The sequence below is a fragment of the Sitophilus oryzae genome, unplaced genomic scaffold (genome assembly GCF_002938485.1).
Source record: "Sitophilus oryzae breed Bouriz unplaced genomic scaffold, Soryzae_2.0 scaffold_1177_pilon_pilon, whole genome shotgun sequence".
Taxonomy (NCBI): Eukaryota; Metazoa; Arthropoda; class Insecta; order Coleoptera; family Curculionidae; genus Sitophilus; species Sitophilus oryzae.
The window spans coordinates 242,530-265,828 of record NW_022145812.1 but is presented as its reverse complement, the minus strand read 5'-3'; the positions used below and the strand labels follow the sequence as shown (position 1 = coordinate 265,828).

The following is a 23,299-nucleotide window of genomic DNA, read 5'->3' as shown; positions in this document are numbered from 1 at the left end:
TAAAATGATAAAATGTAAAGAAATTATAAATAAATTAATCTCCTAATCTTGACAATGCTAAAATCGATGTATCGCAACCTTTAAACGCAAATATCTTGAAAACCATTCACCGTTTCGAACTAAACGAAGAGCACCTTTTTAATATAGAAGACCTAGCTTTAATTTTCATTTATTCAAATTACGGTATCTATAAGAATAAAAGAAGTACCACCAGTAGTACTGTCTACCCTAATGGAAAGTACGCTTTCATGTCTATTACGGAATTTTACACTATCGCCATTCGCTTTGGTATTAAAATGTGTGTAAAGATACGAAGTTTAAAGAAAAACGGTTTAACAATATTCTTAAGAATAAACAAAATATATTATTTTTATTTAACCTATCGAATGCTGTAACTTTTTCGGGAAACATTTTAAGTCATGTATTCATAGGTACTTTTTATTTTATTTTTATCTATAGAATCGGTACCCGGTGGCGTAGAGGTACAGGCTCTCGTCTACCAATTTCAAGGTAGTGGGTTCGATTCCCACATCAGCCGACTATTTTTATTAAAATAAAAATAGTTTGGGTACCTAGATCGACTCAGCCTTAAATGTGTACTTGGGATTCACAATCCTGAGGTATTAATAGGCGGTTGAAGCGTAGTGCTAGCCACATTACCTTCCTTGTATACCGAATGGCTCTAGTATGGTAAGCTGTACCTTGCTACTCCCAAGGCGTTAAACGCTATATACGGGAGCTATTATTATTATTATCTATAGAATCACCCACCGAAGTTAGATACACGATTTGTTGACACCCTGTATAAAATAATATTTATTATATACCGGGTGTCTCAAAAATTGCTCACCCCTATAACTTTTTTATTTTTTTAGTTAAAAAGCGAGATTTGGTATGTAAGTATATGACATAAATTAGGATTGATTGACGTATTCAATTGTTTTCGGTGACTTCCGGTTTCACCGGAACTGACTACAACTTTTGATTTTTAAATGACACCCCGGTATTTTTTTACTTTATTCGATAGAAAATGCCACTCTAACGAAAATTTGACTCGAAATACCAAGTGTGTGGTATCAAATTATTCGTAAAAAAATTCTTTTTTCAAATATGCTAATGAGCCACCCTCGTTCCATTTGAAAAAATTGAGATATGATTAAAAATACGATTTGAGGATTTCCTAGCTTGCCAGGACAAGATACTAAAAACATTATACGATAAAATCTATTTTTCCAAGACTCCTTGATGAAGAATTAGTGTTTTTAACATAGTCATGGCACTCTAGATTGAATTTTAAAATACAATTTTTGATTAAGCGAGAATGTTAAAAGTTGACATATGATATGTCATTCTATTCAGAATGTCTTGTTCTATCGAATAAAGTAAAAAAATACCGAGGGTGCCATTTAAAAATCAAAAGTTATAGTCACTTCCGGTGAAACAGGAAGTGACCAAAAACTAATGAATACACCAATCAATCCTAATTTATGTCATATACTAACATACCAAATCTCGTTTATTTATCTGAAAAAATAAAAAAGTTATAGGAGGTGAGCCACTTTTGAGATGCACCCGTTATATTAAAACAATACCTACTTTTATAAGAGGATTAAATAATATAAGGTTTTATAATAGACTTTTTGCTACAAATTATCAACACTATAAAATTTGTTGTAATTTCTTTTCGATTAAAATATGCTGTGACGAAAATCTCCAGCAGTATTTTAGGAACATTTCTGAATTATTTAGAACACGCACATGTTTAAATGTCTTTACCAAAATATGTCCCAAGTCTTTTGATGTTATTTAAATAGCAAGACCGCACGCTTTAATACAAATGGATTAGTGTTTCGGCAATAAAGAAGATTAATTTAGTCGATCTGATGTGAATTATAGATTTTTTTAGGAATCTCTGTTCTTGAATACTGCTAAATCTCAATTTCAGAATATTTTTAATTCTTGACATATTTTAATGTCCTCCTCGTACTTTTAGGCTTATCGGTTATGTTGATTAATGATGGCGTTTTAAATATGGCCAGCCAGAGTTTGTAACAGAACGTTAAAATCTCACTTTTAAGAACAGCCCAAAATACAATTCTACTAAGTCTATTTAAAGAACATTTATTTCTGTATTTAAAATGTCAACAAAGGAAGAAATGGAAGGAAGAAAATTATAATGCTGTATATTTACTTTAAACAGTTGTAATAATGTAACTTCCAGTATACAGGGTGATCCGAATTGTATTCGAAAAACTTCGGCAGCATATTCTGCAGATAAAAATAAGTAAAAAGTTTATATAAATTTACTTCCTAAAATGCTTCGGTTCGGAGATACAGGGTGTAGAAATTTTATTTTTATTTATGTTTCTTCAATTGTTTGAACTTTAGTCGATATTTGGATAAAAATTGATGTGTGGGGTGTTTTTTAAGATAAGAAATGTTTGAATGAAATGCGTTTTAACTGTTTTTAAGGGTAATAACTTTTCGTCCGTACCTGCAAAAAACTATTGAATGAAAAAATGTACATTTCGGTCATTTTTTACGTAAAAAATGTATCTTTATAAAAATCGCTACGAGCAACTGTTCTCAAGATATTTAGAATGGAAATAGTCAATACATGTCATAACTGACAAAAAATAAACATGTTGAGTAGATAGTTATTTGAAATGAAAAATTTGGGAACTTTTAATTTGTTTAAATTAATCAGAAATTTAGATATAAAAAAGGAGTAGAGCGAAAAGGGGATCTCTGCATCAGGTGGCGGCGGCGGTGGCTGGAGTGACGTCATAGGCTAACGACATGTAAAATAGGCTAATAAATAAGAGTAAACAGGTTTACACAAGAAACAACCGCTTTAAAACAGAAATAAACAGGTTTGAACAAAAAAATTAACAGGTCTGTTGTTTAAAGCTAAAAAGCGGTTCGAAGCAGTACAAAAGCGGCTCAAACCTGTTTATTCTTGTTTATTATCGTATTTTAACTGTGTTCTTACCTGATTTACGTCTCACGTATGACGTCATACCGCCACCGCAACCGCCACCACCTGATGCAAAAACCCCCTTCTCCCTCTACTAAAACGTTTATTTTTTAATTCTCCATCTAACAAAGAAATAATAACCGGGTGTTCTATAATGAAAATCGAGGAAAAATATTTTATATTTTAGATAGTAGAATTTTGAATATCCTGTATGGTTTAAGATTACGATATTTATAGCAAAGTAGTAGAGGTATTTCTGGTAAAATACTCGCACAATGTGGTCATAAACGTTAAGGCGACATAAAATCAGGGTTTAATCTTTTACCGGTAACGTGCGGTCTACGGGACCCCTTTAACTATAATTTAACTTACAACGTAACAACTCATAACAATTGCATTTTGAAAAATTAGGTACACCGCGGAGATACCACGATAAAGTTTCGTATACAGTGGACAACAGCATCTTGCGGAACTACAATGTGGTAGTGTAGCAAAAATATGTCGTCGAGATCTTCGATAACTCACGTTAGCGATTATACACCGGGAGTAAATATATTATTTCCGATGTTCTTCTCAACTTGGTAGATCAAAATGATGGCTTGTTGTGTGTTTTGCACAAAAGAGCTGAATGTCTCTAATGCTCAAAAAATATCTGCAATGACTTTGTATCGATTGTATCAATGAGTTTATATCGACCTATTGCCTAAGGTCTAATTTTTTTAGAACATATTTGTTACGATATGCTAGTGTTTATTTCAATGTTCTTCAGTATTTTTATTATCTATATATAATTTATGAGGAAATGCTCCTGATAAAGGATTTGTTTTCGTTTAGGCTGGTCAGTACATAAAGGCGCATTCTCACGACTGGTGTACTTGACAAACATTTGTTAAGGCGCACTCTCACGACTGGTCTACTTGGCAAGTACGCCAATATTTGCGTACTTGGCAAGTATTCCCACCAGTCCCCACTTGTAAACAACATCGGCAAAAAATCCTTGGCAAGTAAACTGTATACTATAGTCGCATCGATAGATACCGGTCGTCCCGAAATTGTCGTTGCTAGTGATTCTTTACTGTACACCATCATAAAATTATATTTTTAATCAATATTAATACTTTTTATTGTAATTTATTTTTCAGACCAGTACCATTACAAAAGACTCTATCATTTTTCGTCTGCATACTAAATTTACTGTCGTCGTACTCGTTACCCTCTCCATTGTGGTTACAACCCGTCAATATGTTGGAAACCCCATCGACTGCATTCACATAAGGTTAGTAAGCTATATTATACCTACTATTATATCAAATTCAATATTAGTATATGAAACATTTTTATTTCAAAGATCATCTACTTATAAACAATAGCACACTACTATTAATTATCTGTAATTTGTTGTTTATTATATTGAAATTTATTATACCTATTTATTATACAAAGGACTACAAAATATGCAGTGAGCATAGTGCATATGAAAAGAAAATAATGCTTTAATTTTTTTATTTGAAATGAGAGACATGGACCGAAAGTTTTGTTATTAGTTAGACCCAAGTAGCATCTATCTGACTTTGAACTAAATCTGACCTGAAGTGACGTCAGATTCTGTGCAAATTTAGGTCGGGTACTGGTGATACGACCGGTGACGTCGCTTTCGGTAAATCCAACGATCTGTCGACGTACAAAATAACAACGTACTGTTTTTATTAATTTTCCAACGTCGTTCCCACGTTGGCTTGCACGACGTACATATATTTAAAATAGCCCGACATCTACCTGTTGTCCGAATAGGATACGTCTCGCTGATAATCCCTAGAGTAACGTCCAATTATATTTTGTTGTATTTACGTATCTCTATTTACATCCGTACATACAACCAATTAAGTAGCATTTGCAACGTCATAAACATCATGAATATAACCCAATAAAAAGTTTTTGTAAACGAACTTATTTTTTTTATTATGCCTAAAAAACACTAAAAAGGCATTTAGACATTAATCTACATTTTACAGAAAGAGGTCGAGGCTTTTGCAAAATAATAATAGTAGTAGTGATGTCTTGCCTCCACTCACGAATGCAGAGGAGACGGTACACCAGCCAGAACAGGTAGGTATACAATACTTATGTTTGTGGTATTAAGAAAGTATTCTCCTCGTTCAGGTAGTGGTAAAAACTTAATGGGGTAATAATCCGGAAGAGATGCTGCATTACACTGGTGGCATCTTAATTTCTTTTTTTAGCTTAGGAAACCAGTAGACCCCATCCTCCTCCCACATGTGAGGTACTGGTTCCAATTCTTTTAAATTTTGTATATATACTATCTTAAAAATGTGGCTGCCCATTTTTTTAAGGAGAAAACAAAAACTAAAATATAATTGCACAAATCCACAAATCACTGACACGCAAAGTGAGGTTACGCCTACGAAACCGTTGAACCGTCAACCGCCAAACATTTTTTGACAACAAACAATTGAGCTATCATAGACCAATAACAGTCGGGAATCGTTTACCAGGAATTCGAAAAATTATATGCTCTGTGGCCGACGACGGATGCTCCTACGTATGCCGGACGATCGCAAATTTTACGTGGCGTACGTTGGAATTATATACGTCATAATACGATTGCCAGTCGTCCGGTTTGATGACTTCGGTCGTGTGAGACGACTAATGTTGGAGACCCGGTCGGAATTGATATATTGTTAGTTCATATTAAGCCGGACACAGAAATCCGCCATTCAAGTATCCGATTGTCAGCGATTTTAAAATCGTTTCTTGTTTTTAAAATTTATATTCACATTCCGATTTCTAGTAGAATAATATTGATAAGGTTGAATTTGGGGAGTACCACAATACAGTTTTATGATTAAACCAGCTAGAAAATAGAAAAAAATATATTTTCCAAGTTACTTTTTTATAGATATTTTTATTTCATAAATCTACATAATTTTGAAGGCGCTCGTTGTTTTCCGGAGTGTTTTAATCAGATATATCAAAAAAATGACTTCCGTTGACAAAACTGATGTCTGGATTAATGATTCAGAATTATTATAATGTGAAATTAGATAGGCACTTATAGTTATATTCGAGGAGTGAATATGAAACCATTTGTAATTAGATAGTTTGGTTAGGTTTTTATGTATTCTTGGTAGCGAATATGAAACCAAACGTAACGTAAGTGCTTAGCGACGAATTTTAAGTGACTAAAATCCAACGTAATATGACGTTGGTAATTGGTAGAATTACATTCCCTATTAGATCAGATACTGACGTCGAGGCGACCCGAATCTGTATTCCCCATTTAGGTGCAAATAAGGGTCGTCAGGCGGTCGAACCCACGCGCGACGGCGACGTTGGTACCCGACGTCGGGTTTATTGAACGCGACGTATACCCGACGTTTGATAACGTCCAAATGCTACTTGGGCACTTTGGGCAGGTTGATGTAGATTAGTATTTCTGATTATAGCAAAGTGTGTTACAATGATATATATAGAAAACAGAAGAAAAAATTACAAACTCATCACAAGATACAATTATCTTCTTTATGGCAAAATACTATTGAGATATCAACCCGGGAACTACTGCCATTAACATAGCAAAAAGTTTATCTATTAGAAACCTAAATTTAATATACAGGGTCAGGTAATAGTGGGTCAAGCATCTGTAGCTCCAAGAATAAAAAACTTGGGAATTTTGTTTAAGTGCAAACCTAAATTATGTACGAGGATGTATTTAAGGAAAATATTTTAACTTCTATAGGGCGGCTCAAAAAAGTGTGAGTGAATCGGGATTATTTTTTTCGGGGGGCAAACCGCTGCCAAAAATGGTGTACAATAAATACCAATTTTGGGAAAAAAAGTACCAAAAATACCAAATTATTTCCAAAAAAATACCAAATTAGAACCAAAAATACCAAATTAGTATTATCTCTTTTTAGTATCTAAAAAATTTAAGATATTTGAAGCTTTGGGACCTATTCATGTCAAACTACGATAACTAGGTCAGAAAAACATATAAGCTTAATTCGAGTTTCAAAAAAGTACGGTTCTAGAACGATTTAAAACAATCGCACAGTTTAATTACGACAATCATTCATTTCAAAAGTTGCAAAAAATCATATTGTGCTAGTGTTTTGAACCGTTTTAAACCGTACTTTTTGGGAACTCGAATAAAGCTACTGTCATGACACATTTAAAAAGTCATTTTAACGGTTCCATTAACATCGATACTTCAAAAAATATAATTATATGCACAAGAAAAATAAGAAATTCTAACGAGATCCATATTATGTTTCCATGATGCGAGTTCCTTAATATCTTGACATTTTTTCGTATGACGCTATGTACCGTTTTTGCGTAAAAACCATTTTTAATGGTTTTGAATAGTAAATTATTAGAGACTGTATTTAAAATAAGTAATTATTCTTAAGTATGTATATTACGAGGTATATTACGAGGTATACCGCAGACGGACGGCTACTGTCAAAATTTCAGCCGAATCAGACTCGTAGTTTTGTTTTGACCACGTGTGGAAACGGTGGTGTGCGTCGATTTTAGAGAAATGGAGAAAGAACAATATCGATCGGTGAATCGATTCTTGTTTCTTGAAGAGAAATCGCATTTTTAATCATAACTCAGGTTTTTCAAATTGAACGATGGTCGCGTATTAGCATATTTAGATAGAACATTTTCTTACGAATAATTTGGTACCACACACTTGGTATTTTGAGTCAAATTCTCAAGAAGAAACAAAACAATTTCAAGCGAAAAAGTCAACAGTTGACATGAGATGTCATTCTGTTCATAATGTCATTGTCTTTCGAATAATGTAAAATAACAGAGATGAGCATCAAATCGCAAACTGCGATTCAATCGTCATTCGTTTTAAAATCGCAATCACAACCTGCGAGTGGCTCTCAAAGGAAACTGCGACTGCGATTTCTTCTATTTGCGAGTTTCTATTTAGGCAAGCAATATTGCTATAGTTGCTAGTTGCGATTTTACTGCGATTGTGATTTTGTAAACTAGGACCGTGATAACTTTCTAACTGCGATTTTGAATTTTTAGGAGTTGCGATTTTGTTGCGAATGAAATTGTGTGGTACATTGAAGGCATTTTATAGTAAACTGCGATTGTATTTTTTCTCTGATTTAATTTATTTATAGAGAGGGTATTATTTTTTAGACACAAAATCAATATTATTTTTTAGACACAAGATCAATAATATACCGGGTGTTTCTCAAGAGCGTTCGCCTCTGTAACTTTTTTATTTTTCTGATAAAAAACGAGATTTGGTATGTTAGCATAATATGTCATAAATTAAAAGTGATTGACATATTCAATTCGTTTCAATCACTTCCTGTTTCACCGGAAATAATTACAACTTTAGATTTTTAAATGGCACCCTAGGTATTTTTTTACTTTATTCGATAGAAAAATGACACTCTGAATAGAATGGCATGTCATATGTCAACTTTTGGCATTTACGCTTAAAAAGTCGTATTTTAAATTTCAATCTAGAGTGCTATGGCTGTGTTAAAAACACTAATTTTTAATATAGGATCCTTGGAAAAAGATTTAATCGTATATTGTTTTTTATGTGTTGTTCTGGCCGATTAAAAGATGGCCAAATCGTTTTTTTAATCATATCTTAATTATTTCAAATGGAAGCTCATTAGCATGTTTAGAAAAAACAATTCTTTACGAATAATTTGGTACCACACATTTGATATTTCGAGTCAAATTGTCAGATGTTCAAAAATAATTTAACAACTGATTTTTTTTAACTTTTTTTAACTGTTAAGCTGTAGGTACGTAAACAAACAATTATATCCCTAGTGCAATATTTAAATATTAAAATCGCAATCGCAGGTTAGAGTCCTAGCGATTTAAAGATCGCAATCGCAGTTTTGCTCATTTCTATAAAATAATACCGAGAGTACTTATTAAAATTCAAAGGTTGTTATCACTTTCAGTGAAACAGGAAGCGACCGAAAATAATTGAAAACGTCAATTATTCCTGATTCATGTCATATAACGACATATCACATAAAAATCAAATTTTTATTTGTATTAAAATAACAATAAAGGTCTAGTCACTTTTGGAAAAACACCCGGTATACTAAAGAAAATCTTCTTCTTCCTACTCTATATTAGCCAGATTACCTTTTAATTCTTCACAACATGCCTATAGTTTTAATCGATAGTAAGGTTATTACTCTATTGATTAGTATTAATTGGTGAACTATTGCGAACTAAAATAATGGTTTTGTTAAAGCCTAAAAAATAGTTAAGAAGTTTTATTAGAGCCAACAGAAACAGAGAAAAATATGTAATTATACTATACTTAGTCTTATACTTTTCTCATTGTTATTATTTTATATTGACACATTTGGAACAAAACCAAAATTTGAAGCAAAATATTTTCTTAGTCAGACTGGAAATACTATGTTGATGATATATTTGCAACATGAAAATATATTTTAGGTTTACGTTTTCAGAATGAATAATTTTTAAAATATAATTTCTCATCAAATAATTATTAACAACAAAAGCAGAGAAAGATATATTCAGTATTCAAAACGATAGTAGATGGTATTAAGTAATAGAGTATTTAGGCCGAAAATTAAATACTCCGAACCAATGGGCACTTACCAAGGCATCTTTCAGGCAGAAATTTACGCTATCGAAAGATGCGTACAATTTATCTTAGATAGGAACAATTGAAAACAGGAAATAGCCATCTTATCCGATAGTCAAGCAACACTAAACGCGATCAACTCAGTAACCATCAATTCGAAGTTGGATAAAAAAGGCTTAGAGAAGCTGAACAAACTAAGCAAAGAAAATAAAGTCCTCCTGCTGTAGGTGCCCGCTCACCAAGGGATAGGCTAGAAAAAGGCTAGAAAAGGAGCGAATATTCCACTAACTGGGCCAGAACTCTTTTCAAAGCAAAAACCAAGTAAAGGCGGAACAAAGGAACCTGGAAGACTCCATCCGTAACCGGGAATGGAAAAGGAATGGAACGTCCTCCTAAAGTCTAAGACACTAGACAAAATTCCTCAGAACTTACAACCGAGAAAAATCAAAGATTTTCCTTGAACAACGACGAGTGCTGATTCAGTGGTGAAAATGGGGAAACACCAGAACATCTTATCACTGCGTGCGCCGAAATGACGACCGTTCGTGCCATGAACTTTGGTACGGCTGATGTCGATGATTAAGAGCTGGCCTCTGGAGCCGCCTCATAACTGGTGATAACTCAAGAAAGGGGAACACACAATAGATTTTTAAGGTCGCGGTGATTAACTCCCCTCCTGAACATTCTACATTCTGCCTTACCAATATATCTAAGTAAAATTTCATGTGGAGTATTAAAATACCGCACTCGAGTACTGGAGGGCTTCGAAAAACTAAAATATATTTTTATGATTTAAAGGATTATTGGTAAAAAGCAGGTAAGTCAATTTTTTTCTATATTTAAATATTCGATGCATTTAGTTCAGAGTGAATGTAAGCATCAGCATAAAAATTTATACAAACAGCATAAAAGTTTATACCGTAAAAAACGGCGCCAGCGATGGCTATGAAATGAAGATCGCTGTCATTTTATATGTAAATTTATATGGGAGTAATTTCCCAGTCAACTGGACGCCGTTTTTTTCTCGATCATACGGTATTACATTAATTTTAAGACAATACGTTAAGTGTAATCCTTATTCTAATTATCCTTAATTTTAATTATCCTTAATTTTAATCGTATTTAATTAACACAAATGCATTTTTTATTTAGTTAAGCACGTATCTAATAAAAAATAATTTTAAGTGATAGCTATACAGGGTGTCCCCAGAAATAACTGCAAGTATTTTAAGGGATGATATATCTGGTTTAAAGAAACTTATTTTCTCTTTACCCTTTTTAAAATAAATTGAAAATAACCGAGTTATTTAACTTTGAAAATTTAAAAATATTTCAACATTTTGAGAACCGCCGCGCTGGCAAAAATCGGAAATTACTCGGATCTCGGGATGCTCGCCGGCCACTGTTGGCACATCGACTAGAATGACATAAAAACTACATGTAAAATTGTACACCACCCAAGAGGTTTTCCAAAAGTGCGTTATTTTTTTTAAGTGGGTGATCGTCAGTAGCCCTACTTCCAACATGATCTGTTCGAATTTAGACCATTTTAGAATATAAGTATCTAGTTTATTAAAGCAAGTTTTTTAACACATTTTGTTGTATTTATGTAAACTATTATGTGAAAAATAATATTTTGCAAGTGATAGTTTTGTGATGTTCAGTTTAATAGATATGTGGGTGTGTAGTGGATGGTATAGTAGTTATATATTCTGGATAAAATACTGATAATTTTTTATCAAAAAAGTAAGCACTAACTAAATATTAAAAGGTTACCCCTGTTGATTGAACGATTGAAAATATTTCCTAACATTGAGAAAAAGAAGCTGTAATAATTGTTATGATTTATTCTTTCAGTTTACTCAACTGCAAAAAGTTCGGTAAAAAGCATTTAAAACATTTAAAACATACCGCGTTTCTCTAGAATTAGTATAATAATAAATCTGCATTAATATGAATAAAATTAATATGATTAGCAACAATGATTTTATCCATTTACAGTTTTCCTTTTGTAAAATTTTTGTGAACTAATAATTGTAAGATTAGAATTGTGGTATTTTTTATTTCTCAATATATGCCCTAAGTATGATGTTTTTCTTATTTTATTATATTAAGCAATTCTCTTTCTCTGTCTGTTCTGTTGTAAACTTCGGTAATTGAGATGTGGGCTGTCCATGAAATTTTAAACATTCTTCGATATATCCATATTTCGAACGATTCGAGGCGATTCATCTGTTGAATTTTCAGTGTCCATGTTTCTGATCCGTATAATAGGATTGACCAAACATAACACCTGACGAGCCTAGTTCTCAACTCAAGGTCCAATCTGGGGTTCTGGAAAACTTTCTTCATTTTTAAAAATGCATTTCTCGCTTATTCTATACTGTTCAATTTGCGAAGTTTGAAACTTTCGTATTCATTTTCGGCGCCATATTGGTTTTCACGTATTTCTTGACTTGGTTCATGAGTTGTTTATATCTCTGGTTGTAAACTAACAATAACAAATTTAATAACAAAATATTAAACAATGACAAATTTATTGTAGCCTACCCGCAGTGTATACAATGAATAAATACGTCCTCTATTAATATGTTCATGGATCTTATAAGCAGGAATTCCAGGAGACAAACGAATACTGTGACTTGTTTTGCTGCTTTTTGTTCTTTATCTTTCACGATTTCTCTGGAATTTATTCTTTGCTCAGTCCAGCATGAAATTCCTAAAGCCTCCGATGCTCTCTATAAAACACGTGAATATTTTCGATTTAGTTACAAAATATTAACTCGGTAGTTGTCCAATTACATCGTAAACAGCCGACACAGGTAAAAGTTTTTTTCCACCATCTTTTTCGAGTTTCAAATACTCTTGAGCCGTTATTCTTTTTCACTAAAACGGGACGGCATTTTAAACACAAATTAAATCACAAATAACTAAATAAACACAGAAAACCCCACAAAAATTTACAGGAAACTATCGGAGTCGTTAAAATTTAACGACAACGTTGACACTCGGCGATATTCTTTTGTTCGATTTCGGCGGGTAACACAATAAATATGATGTTTGCCTTTTTCTATTCGTGCACATTAGACAAGGAAGTACGATTCTTTATACGTAATGAAGGTGATCCGTGTGTAAAACGAAAAAAAAAATAATCGTATGATGTAAGAAATATAAAGGACTTACGTTTTTGACACAAAATTTCCATTTCATGTGATAAATATGGATAAGAGAGAGAATGACAATATGTGACGAAAGACTCAAACTTCGCAAATTGAACACTATTCTGGTTTTTATTTCCACGTCGTTGTTCAAGGTGTTAACTATCCAGGACCCTAAATATTTGAACTTTTAGACCTGTTCTAAGGTATTGCCCTCTATTTTTAATAGGAATTGGTACATTTTGATTCTTTCCAAATACCATGACTTTGGTTTTAGAGGAATTGGTCTTCATTCCGTATTTCTTACACGAGCCTTCAAGTCGCTCCGCTAAACTCTGGAGTCCAGTAGTAGAGTCGGCAATAAGAACTGTCTCTTAGGCAAATTTAATGTTGTTAATGACTTTGCTGTTGACTTTAATACCGCAATCTGTTGAAGAGAAAGTTTCCTAAAAAATTGCAGTTACCCACCAGTTAAAATACTTGCACTTTGTAACGTTTTTAGTTCGTTACATGTCTTTTTTTATATATGATATATGATGTTTGGCGTATCGTCACCTGATTCCGTATCGATCAGGCCTGATAATTTGTTTGAGGCGCTTGGCGTAGTTCTAAAGTTTTCAAGCCGACAATCCTGCGCTGCTCTGTGGGCATTTATTTTCAAAGTTTATTCGCTCTCCGCGAGGTAACGTCACTTTTGGTTTGGCCGTTTAGCCGGGCGGTTGCCATCAACCCGGCTTTTAGAAATGGTAATTTAAATTTTGCTGCATAATTTGAATCAGCTGCTATTTAGAAGCTACAGGTAAAAATGAGATATTATGTTTTTTTGATTCGATATTATAACTGCGTATTTTTAGGGTAGAGTTTTGGATTGGCCCACCTCAACTCATATTTGGTGTTTGCTGACACGTTGGTTTTCTTTTTTTGTCCTCCAGTAAGTTAATGGAAGAAAGGACAGTTCTTTTGTTTATTATTGAGCCCTCGGAAGTATTTCAAGGTAGGTTTATTTTGTTTATTAGATCTTGTTTGGTTTTAAACAAGAGTTTCGTATTTTTAGAGTCCAAAGTACGAGCATTATCCAAGGTCCTAGTAGTTCCCTTCCAAGGTACGGGTAGTGTTCCAAGGTACGGACATTATCATATGTAAGGATATCCTATGGATGAGTGTCCACTGTGTGCATGGTTTGTCTCATGTACAGATTGTCCCAGTATGGATGTAGTGTAACCTTCATGCTGCTTTGCTCTTATTTTCAAGCCTAGCTGATAGTTACGGCTAATTTGGTTCATGGTGTCCTCGTTCTGACCCCTTTTATTGTATTGGTCAACAGAGAAGCCGAGAGGAAGTGCAGAGGTACAAGTCCCACCTCACGCTGTACTCTTTGAAGCAGGATTGACTCAAGAACGAACAGCTAAGTTTAGTTCTGGTTCTATGTTTTACATTTTCTATATTTTCAGTCTTGAGTAATATCGTACCGATTTTACGCTTAGTGGTTAAATTACTTGTGTCAGATTAGTATTTAAAATATGATTTAGATCTTAGCTTTAGCTTTCTTTGCGAACATTACGTCTTGTAATAGCATTACTTTCTATATATAAATAGCGTCATTTTGACAGATGAATAACCGAACAGATTCTAGAATCTACGGCTATTATATATATATATATTGTATTTTTCTATAGTCTTTATCATTAAACATATTTAGTACTATTTTTAACATAACTTTCTTTGACAAATAACCACTATAAATACTATAATTACTAGAGTTCTACAATGTCATTTACTATCAACATCGTGAATAAATATAGTCATTATTAATTAAGTAATATACAACTGTGTTTTCTTTCTCTGTTCATGCCTGGCGCCCAATATTTGTATTTTTGATTTATTAATGTTAGTTAGTTTTTTCTCCGGTGAAATACCTTATCCACGACTGCTCTCTGATGAAAAGCTGCCGTTCGCAGTGGTAGTTGTTTAAAAAACGCTATAACTTTTCTGAGACACCCTGTATAACAAACGGATAGCATAAAATTGTTCAATTTAATGTTTATTAGCTGATATCTCGGATAACATGCAATCTGGCATATTAATGGATGAAAACTTAATATTTCGTGTTTAATCAATTCCTTTAAAAACTCATATTGATAACCGGACATTAATAAGCTGCAGTTTAGATGTATATTTAAAGGAAATTTTGGCTACAAAAAATTACAGTTCAAAATGAATATTATACTCGTATATGCTGTAACCATTCTTTTTGCTTATAACCTTATATTGGTCGACAATGCTCCTCAGGAAGACAATATACTTTCATCATTAGGTAAGTGATTATTTAAAAGTACCATAATGAGTTTAAAATTTCTTTGTATATTAAAATTTTTACATCTTTCTTCATACTAAAATGTTTTTTTTTATATTTTAAAGTTGCAGTGGTTAATAAATCTTATATCCCTTATACCCCGTTGAATTAATAATGTAACATAACTATTGTTTATAGAAAGTACAGTAAATTACAGACTTTTAAACACACTTTCAATCAGCAAGATTCCTTTGATATCTTATTATGCAAAGGTGCTACTATGGGTATATATTGCTTTATATTTTTGTTAAACAGATGCGTTAACACATCTGTTTAACAAAATATATCACTCCAAGAAATTACCGGAGGATTGGCTTAAAGTGACCTTTGTTGTCATTCCCAAGAAAAATAATCCGAAGAAATGCGAAGACTTTAGATTTATTAGCCTCATCAGTCATGCACTTAAAGCGTTCACCGTAAAATATATAAAAATGTGATGAAACGAGCGGAGAGATGCAGTTTGGATTTATTAAGGGACTAGGAAACGTGTACTTGTGAAACACTGATGACACAGATCACAAGTACATGCGAGAGGTAGCCGACGCTCTGTATAGAGTATGGCACTGTAAGAAGAAGAAGGAGAAGGGACCAGGAACTAGTCCTTGTTTTCGCTAAAGCTTTTGGTGCAGAAATGTTACGAGCAACAACATATCTTTATTTGTTTTATTGATTACAGAGAGCATTTGATAATGTCAAGTATGATTTGGATTAGTATGATAATGTCAAAGTATAAGGATTAGTATGTTAATGTCATAGATTAGGACATCCAAATCATAAATCAAGTATACTGGAACCAGGCAGTCGAAGTGAAGATAAATGACGCAGTCTCGACCGAAGCCTTTGAAGTAACCAAATGAGTACGACAAGGATGCATTGTCACCGATGCTTTTTAAACATCTATATCGAAAAAATATTCCAGCTTGCTCTCGAAAACGAGTCCAGAGCATTAAGGGCAATGGAAAGCCCACTAATAATATCAGATATTCGGACGATACTGTTTTATTGGCCTCCACTATGGAAGAACTGCTAAATAAGATGAATAGTGTCGGACAACAGTACGAGCTACATATTAGTACTTCAAAAACAAAAACCATGGTGGTTAGTAGATAAATCCAAAATGTTAACCTCATTATAGGCGGCGAGATTATTCATCAGGTGGATAGGTTTAAGAATCTCGATTCGATAACAAATGGGACTGCGGAGGAAATTAAAATACGAATCGGCATCGGCATGACCAAAACAACATTTCGAAGGCTTCTGAATATCCTCCTACAACAACGCTTACCATTATACCTCCGACTAATAGTGATAATGTGCTATATATGGTCCGTCCTGTTGTATGGTGCGGAAACGTGGTAAATCGAAGTAAAGTCCCTAAATCGCATTGAATCGTTTGAAATGTGGACTCCTTCTGACTATTTAAGATTTTGTATGTCAATCATATTTCAAACGAAGAAGTCCAGCGAACAGCCGGTGTCGAAAGACAGCTGATAGTAAAGCCTCGGAAAATGTCATTCCGAAACAGGTCCCGCAGGGTAAAATTGAGGGTCGAAGAGGGCCAGGAAGAAAACAACACATAACTCAGGTATTAGTGCGGGATATCGGACGCGATAACCCATATTTCGTTGGGCAGAAGACAATACCCAAACAATAAAATGAAGTACATAGTGTACAGGGTGGTCGAAATTGGTCTGTTTTAACAAAGAAAACCTATTTCCTGATTAGACTGTGGCAAAACCGACATATATGTCATGGGCGCGATTTGTTAGAAACATTTAACTGCCAACTGAGATAGTTTTTGAATTTTTTACCATTTGGAAAAATTGCCCATAACTTTTTTTACTTTGTGGAATAATAGAATTCTGTAATAACGTTCTTAAGGCACTTTTTAGGCACAATCCCACTGGATTCGATTGAGTCATCAGTTTTTTTTCTCTACTTGCTCTTTTTGTCAGAAATAATAAAAAAATATAATTTTTTAAATGGAAATTATAGTTGGCTATGAACTTGAAAATGCTGAACCCTTTCCAACGGTATAAAGTTATGTGTATTTATTTCTAAGAATGAGAGAAATATTAGGTTTTTTATCTTTGTGTCGAAGCGGGCCTATTCTCACAACTATTTCTAAGAAGGAGAGGTCTATCTATGTACCCTTAACTTTATATCGTTGGAAAGGGTTAAATGCCAGCACTTTTTTAAGTTCATAACTAACTCTGATTTCCATTTAAAAAATTATATTTTTTATTGTTTCTGATACAAAGAGCAAGCATAGAAAAAAACTGACTACGCCACTGGATTGTGCCAAAAAAGTACCTTTTGAACGTTATTACAGAATTTTATTATTCCACGAAGTAAAAAAGTTATGGGCAATTTTCTAAATGGTAAAAAATTCAAAAAGTATCTCAGTTGGCAGTGAAAATATTAACAGGCGGTTTACGCCATTAACCGTGTCTCAGAAATGGAACCCATGATATCTATGTGGTTTTTGCTCTATATAGTCAGGAAATAGGTTTTCTCTATTAAAACAGATCAATTTCGACCACCCTGTACAAATGATTCCCAACGTACACGATTGCATCTGGGACCGGAAGAACATGCTTTTATAACTAACGCTATTTATCATTAATATATATAATTATTTATTATAATATATTTATATACCCATATACCTTTTGTTAAACTCTAGTTACTTGTTTTACTAATTTTATTTACTAATTAGGGATCTTCCCTTTTTATATAAGAATATAGATTTAATTACCTGGCAATGGTAGTATGAACTTAGTAAGTGAAGTGTCCATTAAGAGTATTTTATAATTACAATATCAATGCATTGTGGTAGATTTGTGTAGCTGTTAATAGTTTTGTCCAGCTTATATTTTATTTAATATATAATAAATCATTAGAAAATATATTTAATTTCAATAAATTTTGCTATTATGATTTTCAAGGTTAATAGATTTTGATAAAAGAAATATGTTTTTCCAGTACCGTTTTTCAATTAAGTCCAAAACAGCCGAGTTATTTTAATGTGTAAATTTGAGAGAAAAAAAATATTTTTGCTAACATTTTGAGAACCACTGATTTTTTTCCGTTTTTTAGTTTCTCTAATCTTTTTCCTTTAACCAGGATATTTTGTTGTTCAACTGAAAAGTTAAAAATTTTCTAAAAGATTTTTGGAAAAATACAAAATTTAAAAAAAATCACGAAAAAAACCCTCATGGGCGTGAATAGACGTAAAAATATCTACACTTGTTTAAGATACTATATTACACCTATTTATGATATAGCAATTATTATACTCATAAGTTTGCCCAGAAAAAAATAAAATAATAATGTTTTTTATGACGTGTATTTATTTATTATTTTTATAATTTCAGTAAGTGCAATTAGATGTAGCCTTGAGGAGACCGTCAACAGCAGAGGAAATTATTCTCATAGTCAATGTCAGCAATCGTGTTCAGTTAAGGGTTACACTAACGGTTATTGTAAAACCAATGGAATTTGTAGATGTTACAATAGAGCTTGAGCCTCATAAGTTTGGAGTACAATTTTATTATGTTCTGTTGAGTTTTATGAAATAAATGTTTTCAGACCCATATAATCTATACTGATATATAAAATCCTTAAGTGACTGACATACTGATTAATCACGATCCTGCTCAAACCACTCAACGTAAGAAGGTCAATTTGGGCATAGAGGTTGATTCTAGGGTGTAGAGCTTCGATAAGAAGGGATTTTTCGAAATTTCAGTTCTAAGAGTTTGAAACCACCCCTCAAATATTACAATATTATTTATTTAAAAAACGGTCAAGTTTCCGAAAAAAAACGCTTATACACGTATATTTTATTTTGTTTTTACATATTTTAAGATTTTTTAAAAATGTATACAGGGTGTTTCGAAAAATCTGATCATTGATTAATCACTATCCTGCTTAAAGCGCTTGACGTAAAAAGCCGATTTTTGGAAAACAGATTGGTTTTAGGGTGTAGAGGTTCGATAAGAAGGGATTTTTCGAAATTTCAGTTCTAAGAGTTTGAAACCACCCCTCAAATATTACAATATTATTTATTTAAAAAACGGTCAAGTTTCCGAAAAAAAAAACGCTTATACACGTATATTTTATTTTGTTTTTACATATTTTAAGATTTTTTAAAATGTATACATAGGTGTTTAAAAAATCTGATCATTGATTAATCACTATCCTGCTTAAAGCGCTTGACGTAAAAGCCGATTTTTTGAAAACAGATTGGTTTTAGGGTTTGGTTTGGTTTGGCTTTTTGTCGAATTCTAAGGGGGTGAAACCACCCTCAAATATTAGAATATTTTTTATTTAAAAACCGGTGAGTTTTTCGGAAAAAGTCTTACACACGTATATTTTATTTTGTTGTTTTACATATTTTAAGATTTTTTAAAAACGTATATAGGGTGTTTCATAAAATATGACCATTGAGTAATCATGATTCTGCTTAAACTGTATCCTAACTATACTAGGATTTCCTATACCTCAGATTTTGAATAAAAAGCGATTTTTAAATAAAATGGCAATCAAGATGGCTGGTATCGCCATGGCAATTTTCTAGTGACAGTAACTATTTTCGTAACTAGTAACTAGTAACAGAAACAAAATATTTTATGAACATTATTAACATTATTATTTAAACAGTTTTCTAAAATTTACCCACAATAGTTTAATAAGTAAGTATTCTTTATTTTATGAAGAAAAATAAAGCCATATCTGCTGGTGGAACGAATGGATATGTTACTAGTGATTTTATTTTGTGAGGAAAATTTGTTGAGGAAAATTGGCCTCAAGAGCTAATGCTCAAAGATTTTGAAACACGTTCCTTTGAAAAACTACTTGTCCTATTTCCTATTTCGCAGAATTGGTAGTGTAGTTTATAAAAAACCTATTTGGCAGAAACCTGTCGTTGGAAGTAGAGAAATTGAATTTGCCGTAATTGGCTCTTTTATAAAAAAAAATCATATACCTACAATCTACAAGTTATTGTAAAATAAAACAAAGAACTACTTCTTCGTTTTACTTGATAGAATAATAAATACATATTAATAAATATTATTTATTAAACTATTGTAGGTCAATTAAATAAACTGGTATATATTTAAATAATGTCTATAAACTAATGTCGATTTTGAAAATAGTAACTAACTGTCACTAGAAAGCTGCCCTAACCTAACCTAACCTAACCTAACCTAACTAGTGAAAATATTTGCACTTATTTCTGGGAAACCCTGTATATGCGATTAAATATTTCATTTTCTAATAGTTTTAATTTTCTAATTATTATTTTTTATTAAACGCTAACAAGCCTGCATCTATTTTAAGTTTTAATAATATTTAGTTCTGAAAGTTAGTTCTTTCCTCGGTTCTTTCTTTAAGTACTATTATAAGGTAAGGATAAAATATAGAAAAATTAATTCAAAAAGACTAATTGTATACAAAAATAAAAAAATAGTAAGATTTCAGGACTTTATATTAACAATGGCACCGCTGGCTGTATTCCGAAAACACGTTGAGATGACAGTTAGCATGTTTACCTCCCACTCCAAATGTTTAGGCGGGAATCACTTTGTCGCTTCTCTACGATTGTTCTTCTCTGTCAGAACTATGCCCAAGAGTTTCAATGAGTGTGTTAGAAATCGGGGGTCAGCAACACACTATTGACCTTTGATTTTTCATTTAGTGGTATGATAGAGATGAAAACCCAAACCACTACCCAGTCAGAATCTGCTCTAATGTAAATCAACAATTATTAAAGCTTATTATTTAAGTGCGCTACATTTTGAAAGTTATAATTTCCTTCAAATCATTCCTCTCTCATTACTTACAGTATATCAATAGTAGCTTAGGATATACGAGTATCAGTGGTAGTTAAATTGTAATACTTACAATATATCAGTAGTATCTTAATGGAGAAGAAGGAATGTCGAAAAGAACAATAAATCAAAGAGGCGAAGTGATCATATCTATTACAACGTAAAAGAGTGCTGAATAAATAAAGTAGTAATAAATAATAACTTTTTTTAATTATCAAATATACTAGGGACCTAATGTTATTGAAATATCTGTAGAATAAGTGGAAAATAATAGAGGTTAGGGAATGCAATCCCGCAAATGCTGGATCCCGCAAATGCTGGATCCCGCAAATGTGGGATCCATCTGTGATTCCGCGGGATCGAGGTTGCGAGATTTATCGTGCGGGATTCGCGGGATTGACACATTACTACTGGGTAACACAAATACGTTTAAAATAAAGTATACGGAGTGTACCGCTTAAATTTCTGTCCCGATATTGAAGGATGGCTATAGAATTTCAATGCATTTCCTACATAAGTCTATCCTTGTGTTGTAGGAGGTTTGACTAAACAAGGATGAACCTATGTCTTCAAACCATTCGACTCGATATTCTGTCCTTCAATACTGGGACGTAAATCCTCGACCGTCGTATATTTTATTTAAACGTATTTGGGGTAACAGAATCGATCTCGATCAAGGTCAAATCCCTTCATTCCGGGCCGATGAGTCGACGCTCGGAACCTGGGGGACCCGTTTAACTAGTACTTGTGGACAATTTCGTCAAATAAACTGCCGGACATAATTATCGGGACAAGCAAAATTTTAGGGTAAATTTAAAGTTGAATATCTCTTGAACTAAAAAAGATTTTGGGATGCGGTTTGGACCAGGTTTTAGATGCATCTATTGTGGTTTTCGAAGATGCTATGTGGTTTTCGAAAATATATTTAACGAATTTTCGTATACCGGGTGTTTTATAAGAGAGTGAAAATTTGGTTCAGAATCTTTTTTACCGCAAATTTACGAGTTTTAAAAATCGAAATGTTTACCAAGTAATGACCGAGGGGTAAACACATAGGGCAAAAAGTGTACACCTAAGATCCTCTATCCTTAGTAATATCCCCATCCTCTGTACATCCCCTAGTACATCCCCCTACATCCAGCTTAGTGTACATCCACTACATCCTCGGTACATCCCCTACATCCTCTAGTAGATCCACGGTACATCCCGTGAAATCACTTCATTGTACATGAAAATAACAAAACAAACATTTACTGGATCTGGATAAAATTGATAGTTAACAGTAAGGCTCACCTAGGGGTACTCCGCCCCCAGCCACTGACATCACTGACATTCTATTCAATATATCCCATTCCATATCTTCCATCTAATTCAAATATTATTCGGATCTATTGGTTAATAATCTTCAACAACTAGCTAGTGTCACCTAAAATGCTATAGGGGCTTCCCCCGGACGCAACTCTGCCGCTAAACAGATTCGCATCCCAAACGATGAGGCTAATTGGGGTCCTCACGCAACGCCCCACCGTCTCAATCGAGAAGCAAGAGAGACCTCAAACTCTCAAGACCATCCTCGAAGGAACGACGTCACAAGAGGTTTTCTACTTCCATAGTCAAAAGACTCGCTACTTCCAAATGTCAGCTCTGTGACAAAATACAACACTACACAGCCGGCCGGCCTATCAACAACTGACTGACCTGCCGCCTGCCGAGCTAAGCATCCTCTTACATCACAATTTTACCTGATCACAAATATTTACATCGTTTGCCAATGAATCATACTGTTTTATCTAATCGACTTTCAAATAGAGTGTTTTAGCATTACCAAATAAATAGAGAGTTTCCGAAGGAATGCATATTGTTTATTAGAATAGTAAATAAATAAAAGCATTATTATAACAAACTTATTTTCCAAGTTTTACAAATATGCATTTTTAGTCATATGTTATAAGTGGTACAAAAGCGTATAACTAACACAAGTTAAAAAAAACTTCAACATCAGAATAATATTTAATATTAAATATATTTTTTGAACACCCTGTATAAATCGGTCCAAATTTCTGTACAGCTAGTTTAAGATACACGCTGTATCAATATATTGTGCGCCTATGCAAAATGTACCACGCCATTTGTACCATTTAGGACCAAATGTATGACTATTGTTTACAGTCCCGCAATTTTGCGGATCCGCGGGATTGATTGCTTTAATCCCGCGGGTTTGCGCAAGATTTTGGTGCGGGATTGCATTCCCTAATAGAGGTGTAGTAAAACCTCACCTTTAATCATTATACACTAACTAGTGTGTACCCGCGACTTCGTTCGCGTCGAATTAATCAT

At 33.2% G+C, this 23,299-nt stretch overlaps 1 protein-coding gene and 1 long non-coding RNA gene across 2 annotated transcripts in view; both read left to right on the top strand.

The window, feature by feature from the left end:
• LOC115889402 overlaps positions 1–23,299 on the top strand; it is a 70,506-nt gene that overhangs the window by 12,042 nt on the left and 35,165 nt on the right. The window contains exon 2 of the mRNA XM_030909386.1: positions 4,120–4,253. Coding sequence (XP_030765246.1) covers positions 4,120–4,253 — 134 coding nt within the window. The remainder of the gene's footprint in view (positions 1–4,119; positions 4,254–23,299) is intronic.
• Positions 14,948–18,719, top strand: LOC115889690. Its single transcript, XR_004051489.1, has 2 exons — positions 14,948–15,086; positions 18,503–18,719. It is a non-coding gene; the product is annotated as an uncharacterized LOC115889690 (long non-coding RNA).